A 10393-nucleotide genomic window follows, 5' to 3' on the forward strand; every position below is an offset into this window, starting at 1 on the left:
AGGGATCAAGAGGGAAGCCCTGCCCCGCCCGCCCGCCGCGCCAGCAGCCGCTACGCTCACCTGCGACTTCTCGCGCCACTCTTTCAACTGTCTCGCACGCCCCGGAAGTATATCGCCCGGTAGCGGAAGTAGATTTCTGAGACCGGAAGCGAGTGTACGGCAAACATGGCGTTGGCGGTGCTGGCGCTGAGGACGAGAACAGCTGGTAACGGGACGCCGTGGTCATTGCGGGGCGAGGGCTGGAGGCGGAGTGGACACCTTGCAGGGAGCCGCGGGGTGGAGGCCGGTTCCTCCGGAGGACCCTGGGTGCGGACGGGGGAGTGTGTGGGGCCCGCGAGGTTTGAGGGGTGGCTGTCTCTGATCATGTGACACATCTAGGGCGCCGAGCCGTGTGGGTGGTGGTGGTTCGAGGAGCACGTGTTCCTCCCCTGCCTGGCATGCAAGTACAGCTTTCTTGGCAGTTGGTGACATGGGCACTCTGCTTCCTCTCTCTGAGTTTGTTTGGATCCCTTCATCTATAAAAATGGGGTACTAACATTGGCACATTGGAGCTCAAAAAGTGAATCCGATCGTTCAACGGATTGAGCTCTTTGTGCCAAACACTGTGGTAGGTGTTGGGGATCTCAGAGAAGATGAAGACGTAGTCTCTATCCCCTGGACGGTTCTTTCTAGTGGATGAACCAATAAATGAGCACATAAATAAAATGGTTGTAAATTGTGACAAGTGCTGTGAAAGTAAAAATGTGTGTATGTGTCTTTCTTTGGGTTGGGTGGTCAGGGAAGCCCTCTGAGAAGGTAACATGTAAGTTAAGACCTAAAGGATGACAGGAGCCTAGCCCTGGAAGAGAGTGAGGGCAAGAGAGTGACTTGACCGAATTTTACATTTTGAGAATTAAACCATTGCTCTTACGTGAATTTAAGAGGGGATAGGAGTGGAAATGAGGAAACCGGATGGGAAGCTGTAATAGTAGCCCGGATGAGAGATGATTTAGCCGAGATGTTAGTAGTGTCAGTGAACTTGCAGGGAAATGGATGGATCTGAGATCTGTTTTGGAGGTAGAATCCACAGAGCTTGCTGGTTAGCTGGATATGTGAGGTGAGCATAGGAAAGGAATCTGCAACTGCTTAGGTGGTGACATCATTTACTTGGAGGAGGAGGATGGGGAGTAGGGTGGAGAGCAAAGATTTGTGACTGAGATGATATAGGTAAAGCAAGAGCCCAGTTCCTGAGCTTGATAAGTGAGTGAATGAATGAATAAAGAGGTGTTTAAAGGTAGGTAGGGCCGGCCCCGTGGCTTAGTGGTTAAGAGCGTGCGCTCTGCTACTGGCGGCCCGGGTTCGGATCCCGGGCACGCACTGATGCACCGCTTCTCCGGCCATGCTGAGGCTGCATCCCACATACAGCAACTAGAAGGATGTGCACCTATGACGTACAACTATCTACTGGGGTTTTGGGGGCAAAAAAAAAAGGAGGATTGGCAATAGATGTTAGCTCAGAGCCGGTCTTCCTCAGCAAAAAGAGGAGGTTTAGCATGGATGTTAGCTCAGGGCTGATCTTCCTCACAAAAAAAATAAAAAAATAAAAAAAAAAAAGTAAAGGTAGGTAGATCCTGGTGCTGGGCATTTAACATGTTGTCTCTAAGTCTTTATCGCTGGTCCTTTGCCCCAGCTAGTCTCTGTTCTCATTAAAACTTCAGAAACCTAGGCTTCAGGAACTCTAAGCTTACAGGCTCTAGAGACCCACAAGGCTTCTCTAAATACCCTGGCATGGCCCTGATTAACCATGGCTGTGTCTGGATACCTGAAGGCAAGCACTGCCAGCCCTGCACTTGTCATATAGCAAGTGGTTTCCATCTTGGTTAGTATGAATTTTAGTTCACTTTCCTTTTTAGAATAACTGCCGTTGAGCACTTTGGAATGAGTATGGAGAGGTCAGATTAACAAGGGCACGGTGTCAGTCTTCTTGGTCGGACCTATGCTTGATGGGCTTGCCGAAAAAAGAGTCCAGCCTTCTGAGATGGCCAGGAGCCTGTGGGAGCCACCCTCAGAGATGCTGCCCTTTTTGTTTACAAGTATCTGGTGTGCAGTGGATGGGTGGGTGGGTAAGAAAGTGGTGCATGGGGCCAAAGTAGGAGCCTCTCTGGGTGTCCTGTTGCTGGGTCCTGTGGGCTGGCCCCTCCACATTGCATGGAGCCTTGAGGGCATGTGGTGAGTGAGGCGGAAACAGGCAGCTCTGTGGTGTCCTCTTGCTGGCTTCTGTTTCTGTTTGTCTCACAACAGGACTGAATGTGTCAGGATGCAGGACACGTGGTGTTTACTTTTTTTTTTTCCCATTTATATTTCACTGCCCCCTTCTCCCCTGGCCACACACACACAGTCTCATGCAGTGCTTACACCCTGGAAAATACAAGGAATGACTTGTCCCTCGCCAACACAGTCAAGTGGCATTTCTGCTCACATATTTTCCTCACCTCCCCTGCCACTGCCCGCTGCCATCTCTCAGCTTAGCAAATGGCCCATTGACGCAGAGAAAGAGAGTCTGATTGGGAGCCTCTCTGTCTGAACAACATTTCTGTTCTCTCTGCAGTTACAGCCATGCTGAGCCCCCCTCAGGCTGAAGCTCTTGCCGTCAGATATGCATCCAAGAAGACAGGTGGCAGCTCCAAAAACCTCGGTGGAAAGTCACCAGGCAGACGCTTTGGCATCAAGAAAATGGAGGGTGAGGGTGTGCCTTGGTTTCTATTTCCCAGCTGCACCCTACCCTGCTGCCCCTGGCATTCCTTTGAAGAGTGGGAAGACCATGCAGGTGCCCCACCGTCACTCTCCTTTAGCTCACGAGAGCATTTGGCTCCAGGTTAGAGAGGCAGAAAGACCTGATGCGGGGTGGGGCCCTGAGGTAGAGTAGATAGATAGGAACCTTGGCCATGTAACTGGAGAGAGGAGGCTGCTGTGTGGCAGACAGGGGGCTGCTTGTGTTGGACCATCTGGAAGTTGGTTTTATCCAGGGGCAGCCTTAGAGGTTGGTGTGCAGCATTTGGGCTGTCATGTTTTCTTAGCAGTTTGTTGCGCTGCCCCATCACTGGGACCCAGAGTGAGTACACTTGTGTACTTCTCTTCTAGGTCACTATGTTCATGCTGGTAACATCCTTGCGACTCAGCGCCACTTCCGTTGGCACCCAGGCGCCCACGTGAGTTGCTCTGTGGCCCTCCCCCCTTTTTTCTTTTCTAGGACCACCTCTCCACGCTCCTAAGCACAGCAGTAGTAATAATAACAGTTGCATTTATTGGGTGCTTATCAAATGCCAAGCATCATGCTGATTCCTGGGCCTACATTATCTCATTTCATCCTTAGCCCATCCCTGTGAGGTAGTAGGTATCATCTGCGTTTTACAGGTAAGGTGCCAGAGACTTAGAGAGTGAGGGGCCCAAGGGACAGAGCTGGGATTTGAACCCAGGTCTGCCTGACTCCCAGTCGCTATGTTTTGCCCTAGTATAGCATTAGCCTGGTTCTCTTGGGTCTCCTTTCTAATCCCTGGTTCTTGGAGGAGATGCCTGGTGATTTAAGATATTTTTTGAATCTTGGGAAACTAATTTCAATTTATTCATTTTTCCTTATTTCTAATAATTCCTTCTTTGCATAAAGTTGTTATTAGATGGCTGAAAGATAGTTTGAATTTAGTGAAATAGAATTCAGTGTGCTAGAAATTAGGTCCGTACCAGGCAGGGATTTCAGTTTCAGCAAATTGGGATTACTTTTTGAGGTAGGAAAGTTCTTTGTTAAGACATATCTGTACTATACTCTTCACATTATTTTAAATATTAGTTTAGTTTCCTTTGTAATGCATCCCCCTGCCTCTTTTTTTGGCAGTTTTAGTAGGTACGAAAAGGCTAATGGTAACCTATAATTATTTCAGAAATGCTAATTTGTATGTGAATTGATTGTATTTGTAGTAGCTTTATCTTTTAGAACTTGAGACATTGGATGTGTGGCTGTTAACTCTTTGGATTTGCTAAAATAATAATGTCAGCAGTAATAAAAGCTAACATGTTTTGAGCGAGGCAGTGTTCTAAGCTCCTTATGATTGTTAACTCATTTAATCCTTCAGGTGACCCTTTAAAGTAGTTAATATTTATCCCCATTTTATAGATGAAAGAACTGAGACACAGTGAAGTAAAGCAACTTGCCTGGATCACACAGTAGTAGGTAGTAGTGCTAGGATTTGAACCAGGCGTCCTGGCTCCAGAACCCATTCTTTTAATCAGAGAAATACTGAAGAATGCTGGACTGCCTGGGTAAAAATCGCCACACATCCAATCTCAAGTTCTAAAAGAAAAAAGATAAAATATATACAGTTAAAAAACTGTATATCCAACACATAGTTTAATCTCTTTGCTCATATTTTTCGTCCGAAAAACAGAGTTAGAAATAGTGCTTGCTTCACAAGGTGAGAATTGAATGAGTTAATGTATATAACAGAGCTTGGAACAGAGTTGGCACACAGTGAGCACTGCATCATTGTTGGCTGATATCATTCTTGTTTTATTAGTATGTGCACTATCCATATAGCTTTAGTCAATACTTTCCATAGAGCCTAAACTTTATAGATCACGATATAGATGAAAATGTATATCAAACTACTGTTTAATATGACAACTCCAGTGTGTGGTTTTTTTTGTGTGTGTGTGTGTGTGTGGAAGATCAACCCTGAGCTAACACCCTATGCCAATCCTCCTCTTTTTGCTGAGGAAGATTGGCCCTGGGCTAACATCTGTGCCCATCTTCCTCTACTTTATATGGGACGCCGCCACAGCATGGCTTGACAAGCGGTGTGTCGGTGTGCGCCCTGGATCCGAACCTGTGAACCCCAGGCCGCCGAAGCAGAGCACGCGCACTTAACTGCTGCACCACCGGGCCGGCCCAGTCCGGTGTTTTTTAAGTCTAAGTGAAGCAAGCTCCCAGGGGCAGTGATTAGGGGCATTTTCCTGGGCCTGGTTTGGGGCTCTATCTGGTATGGCTTCTGGCCAGCTGCACAGACGTGGGTCCAGGTATCAGCCCTCAGGGACTGAGCAACCACCAGGATAGGCTGTTGGAGTTTTCTTTTCCCTCCTCTGTCATGGAGTCACTAAAGAAGTAGAAGGCAAGGAAGTGCCAAGCAATGGGAAAGGGTACCTGAGATAGAGCTTTCTGAACCCTCCCCTTTGGCCTCACGGCCTGAATTCTTGTGTGAAGTCTGTCCTGAAGCCCTGGGATGGATCCCCTGGCTGTCTATCCAGCTAACCAGGTCTGTGTGTTGCAGGTGGGGCTGGGGAAGAGGAAGTGCCTGTATGCCCTGGAGGAGGGGGTAGTCCGCTTCACTAAGGAAGTCTACGTGCCTAGTCCCAGCAACTCAGAGGCTGTGGATCTGGTTACCAGGCTGCCCAAGGGCGCTGTGCTCTACAAGACTTTTGTTCACGTGGTTCCTGCCAAGCCTGAGGGCACCTTCAAACTGGTAGCTATGCTTTGAGCTCCTGGTTGAGGCCATTGGACAGAGACTGGAACCCAGCTGACAGGAGAGGGTGGTACCAGCTGAAGTCAAGGGTTGGGGTAACGACAAGGCCTCCCGAGGAAGACGTCTGCTTGATGGTGACTGCAAGAGACTCTGTGAAGTGACTGGCTGGGAAACCCTTTGCAAGACCTGACCTGGGCCAAAAATAAAGTTAGCTGGAGTCATGAGTCTGTGCTATTTGGGGACAAACCTGGATGGAGCTGCTTACTGATTTGGTCCTTATCCATCTCTAGTGCACACCAAGGGGGAACCTTGAAGCAGGAGAGAGGCCTCCCAGAGCAAAGAAATAAGAAGAGGGGACTTTGTTTTGTGGAGGGGATTGCTTTAGCACCATCCCCCAGAGGGGAAGGAAGAGGAGAGCTTGTGCTCAATGCCACTTCCCCTTCTGGATCCCACAGAACTCAGGGCCCTGGGAGGAGTGGGTGGGAAGGGCCAACAGAGAAAGCAACATGGTCATGTTCCTCTCCAGAGCCACATTCAGAGGGAGCTGGGGCGGCAGCCCCAGAAATGGCCGCATGGCAGACCCTTCCCTGCCTCTGCAGTTCCAGGGCAGAGAGGCCCCATCTTCCCTGGAATACCAAGGTCTTTTTGTCAATGACAAGGCAGAATGGGTGAGGGTGACAAATAGGCTTCTTCCCTCTCACCCAGAGAGAGACACACCAAGCTTATTCTTTTCTGGTTCTTGGTTTATCTCAAACCATAAACAGTAGCAAAGAATCTGGCTTCAGGAATACTCAGTCTGGGCCTCGAGAGGACTAGGGGCAGGCCTACATTGTCAACCCAGCCTAAGACCTTTAGAGGCTTGGCTTTGCGTGGAAGGGCCAGGAAGGGAGTCTCAGCTAGGGTGGATGGTCGTCCTGGCTGTTGGAGGTAGGCAATGTTGGCTGTAGCCCCCCACTTGTAGAGTCTAGTGGCTTCCTTCCAAGGACTCTCTGCCCTGAAGGCAGGAGCTCCAGAGACTGAGGGCAGAGAAACTTCCCAGTTCTGGAGGTCTGCCTTGAACTTGTCACTGTGTTCTCAGGGCATGACCCCAGATTTCCCAACTGCAGATCCTTGGCAAAGGTGATCCGGGGTTTGTTGAGGTTCACTTTGGCTTCCTTCTCATGAGGTCTCATGTACCAAGGCCCAGCTGGGGGAGATTTGTGGGGGCATCTTCATAGGCTCAGCACTGTCCTTGCCAGTTCCCCGGAGAAGTGGGAAGGGGCAGAATGGAGGAGCTTGCTCCCTCCCTACACAGTGGGGTTTCCCGGAGCAGGGCAGGTGGCTGCCTCCTGGGGTGGGTGAGCAGAGCCATGGTTGAGTCGTGGTGCTGGCAGTGACCTTAAGGCTTCTTCATAGCTCGGTGGCAGCTGGAGGGGCAGGAGAGCAAAAGCATTAACCTTTCCCTTACACCGCCCCCATACACACCCGCCCTTTCTTTGGAGTGCTGCTTTCTGTGTCTCCTCTCCCCCAGTCACAGTCCTTCCTGGAAACAAGTTGAGTCCTAGAGCTGTTGGCTCCATGGAAACCCTTCTGCAGGAGCCCATCCTGAGTCACAGGGTGACTCCTTGGGCTGATGTCTGCCATCCTTCCTTCTACCCAAAGAGGTGAAGTGGGGCCTCCAGCCAAATCCTGGGGCTCTCCATCAGTGGCTCTTTCCTTGTCCTGGCCCGAGGGGCTCTAATTGGGCATTGTGTATAACAGAGTAATAGGAAGAAAGCTCAATTCTCCGGGGCATCCAAGGCTGGGAGGGCTGAACATTCACCTCTGCAGGCCCAGAGCCCGAAGCGCTGTGCAGTCAGCTGGTGAGTCTGCTGCTGCCGGTCCTTCTTTCGAACACTCTCATAGCTGGGCAGGCGAGCCAGCTGCCACAGGGGCGGCCGGTAACTGCTGGGCAGCCCCACACAGAATACCTCGGCCCCCTGGGGATAGCCATGTGACCAAGAAAAGCCAAGGGAGCCAGGTAGGCATGCATGACCCTTCTCCAGCTTCCATCTGCACCCTCTTCTCCAGGGTGAGCCCAAGATCAGGGTACCACATGCCCTCCTCCTCTCCAACAAGTCTCTCTAGGCCTCATCCCATCCTTCCCTTAGCTTCACTAGGCCCCTGGCCTGGCTTCAGGCCCCTAGCACACACCTCTTCCCCCATTCCCAAGTGGCAACCCCAAGGGTCCTCCCTCACCTGCATCCCCTGGGACTCTCGGCACCTTTCTGGCTGGACCTCGGTGGGACGTCCCATGGTGCTGAAGTGGGGAGGGGGCAGTCCTGGGGGTTATGAGGGACAACTTAAAGTGAAGCTCAGGATTTAGGGTCAGTGAGCAAGAGAGCAGAGCCCAAACCCTTTCTGTCCCTGTGTCCCTCTCCCCATCCCTTTAGTTCTCTCCACCAAGTTCAAGGCACAAAGCTCAGACCATCATTTCTGAAATGCACTCGGGTGTAGAGATTCCACTCCTTACTGGCCACTAGCTCCTTCTCTCACGATCTTGCAGCTAGCTCTGATGACCTTTGTGGGGAGAGTCAGAGAATACTTCCTCTTCCTGTCCCACCTCTCCATCCTCTGTCTGGTGCCCAGAGCTGGGGGCATCAGAGCCTGGGGAGGCTGCAAGTCAGAAGATTTGTTTTGCTTTCTGTACCCAGGATCCCATATGGTGCCCCATCCCTGGGGAGAGGACTGACAGCACCCACCCCCACCTTGAGAAGTCAGGGCTCTGGGCTTTCCCGTTGGAGCTAGGGAGAGGGTGGGCCTCCAGTTGCTTGGAGAGCTGGGAAAAGACCGTTGTCCCACTGTCTTCATCAGCAGCTCCCAGCACTGGGTTCTGTTTAACAATGGCCAGGGAGGAGGCTGGCCAGGATGTTATTAACTCTTTCCACGCTGCTGCCCTGGCCCTGAGGGGCCCCAGGCTGGAAGAGGCAGTCTATCATAGGTTACAAAGACCTCTTCCATACTGAACAGTTGCTTCTCCTTGGCCAGAGAGCAGGTGCCCTTTTGTTGGGATTAGGGTAGGGGGCATGAAGGGAAGGGTTGTTGGGTAGGGGTGCTTACGTTTTGGCTGGGGCTCCGGAAGAAGTGGCAGGAGCAGGGGACCTGGCAGCCCTGGGGCTTACGCTGGTAGAGCAGCAGCAGCAGGATGGCCATGATGAACACCAGGGATGAAACTACCCTCCCCCCAGAGGCACAGTCGGGTGCAGCCTGGATCCGGCATGCACAGGCCCGTCTCACCTCCCCAGGTTGGAATTCTGCTCCAGAAGTCGGGGAAGAATGACCTGGCTGGGTCTAGTGTCAGCTTGACATGCAAGGGAAACTGAGGTGCACGCAGCTCCCTTTTTGCTGCTGCATCAACTCCCTGTGGCAGAGATTTGTGCAGAAGAGCAGAGTAGCTTTATCCTGTCTCCTTCAGCCCAGGGAAGGAGCAATGTGTGTAAGGGAGATTACAGAGGGACACACTTAGGGAGGGGCGGGAACTTTTGTCAGGGCAGACACCCTTAGACACACTGGATCTGAGGAGGCAGGGGAGGGCTCTAGAGTCTGAACTCAGACTCCTGTGTCCAGCCCCTCCTGCTGTCCTGGACTGTGGCATCGTGGAACTGGCAGAGAAGGGACCTCAGGATCACACGCTGACCATACACAGCATTCTTCCCAAGTGGCTTCTCTAGATGACCCTATAGATGAGGAGGCTGGGCTTCCGGACTATGGTGAGGGGCCAAGGGCGCATCTGCCCCAACCCTGAGACTCGGACAGCAGTAGGGACTTACCAGTGGCCACAACTATGGCTAGGAGGCTGTTGTCCATGGTGATCTCTGCATGCGGAGGAGCAGTGGCAGAGGGGTGCCAAGAAAAGGCATCAGCCTTGAGCGACCTTGAGGACAGCCAGCAGGGCCACAGGACTGGCTCTCTCCCCATGCCTGGTCACCCCCCAACCCAGGAACCCTGGCCCAGAGGAACAACTTCATTCAGAGCCAGGATATCTGTGAGCAGCTCTCGAGGTTCTTTGCTTCTGCCCCTGCTTGTTATGGTCAATCCCATGCCGTGACCTAGTGTCCCCTAAATGGCAATCCCCTCTGCAGACCTGGCAGCCATGAAGTTCCCTCTATAACCTTCAGGAGAGCAGGCTCTGCTTCTGCTAAGCCTGAGAGACAGCCAGGGGCGCGCCAGCTGGCCAAGATCTCTGCACTTCTCTCTCCCAGATCCCCTCCCAGCCCAACTGTGCCCCCCTCCACTTCCCACTGGCCCAGGTAACTGGGCCCTGGATGCCAATTGGCTGTCTTCTGGTCTTGTCACCTCTAAGGGACTGGAGGTGTCCATGGTTGCCCTGGAAGCCGGGCACATGTGGGCCACAAAGTACAAAAGCCTCTCTGCCCAAGTTCTCCCCCTCCCTCCAAAGGAATTAGTGTGCAGCTCCGGGTGCCCAGCATGCCCCAACTGGCCTGCACCCCCGCCCCACGTCCCGTCTGGCCAAATTCTGATCTCGACCCCAGGGGCCCAGCCAGAGGAGGATTTCAAAGAAGGCTCAAAAAGCCCAAGCCTCCAGGCTGAGCTACCCTACAGAAAGACGAGGGTAGGATATACCGTGGGCAGAGAAGCGCACTCACACTTGCCTCAGGGACCTGGACAGCGGAGAGGACGGCAGCAGAGGGCCCCCGCCGCCAGGCCTGCCCTACGGACCTGTCAGGAGTTGTGGAGCCTGGTCCCAGTCCTGCAATGCTTCTAACTTATGGGGCCAAGACAGCCCACCAGAGCAGTGGGAGTGGGGCTGGACTTGGTAGTTCTCCTGCCAGCCTGCAAATCAGAATCGCCTAGGGGAGCTTTGAACTCACACCATTGTTGGGTTGCTACCTCAGACCAATTACCTCAGAATCCTCAGGATCACA

At 52.3% G+C, this 10393-nt stretch overlaps 1 protein-coding gene across 1 annotated transcript; it reads left to right on the plus strand.

Moving 5' to 3' along the window:
• The first annotated feature begins 139 nt into the window (after nucleotides 1-139).
• Nucleotides 140-5713, plus strand: MRPL27 (mitochondrial ribosomal protein L27). The gene is made up of 4 exons (XM_058560718.1): nucleotides 140-205; nucleotides 2588-2719; nucleotides 3121-3188; nucleotides 5298-5713. The coding sequence occupies exons 1-4, from the start codon at nucleotides 166-168 to the stop codon at nucleotides 5502-5504; spliced, it is 447 nt and encodes a 148-aa protein (XP_058416701.1). The 5' UTR covers nucleotides 140-165; the 3' UTR covers nucleotides 5505-5713.
• The last annotated feature ends 4680 nt before the right edge of the window (nucleotides 5714-10393 follow it).

The sequence above is a fragment of the Diceros bicornis genome, chromosome 18 (genome assembly GCF_020826845.1).
Source record: "Diceros bicornis minor isolate mBicDic1 chromosome 18, mDicBic1.mat.cur, whole genome shotgun sequence".
Classification (NCBI taxonomy): Eukaryota; Metazoa; Chordata; class Mammalia; order Perissodactyla; family Rhinocerotidae; genus Diceros; species Diceros bicornis.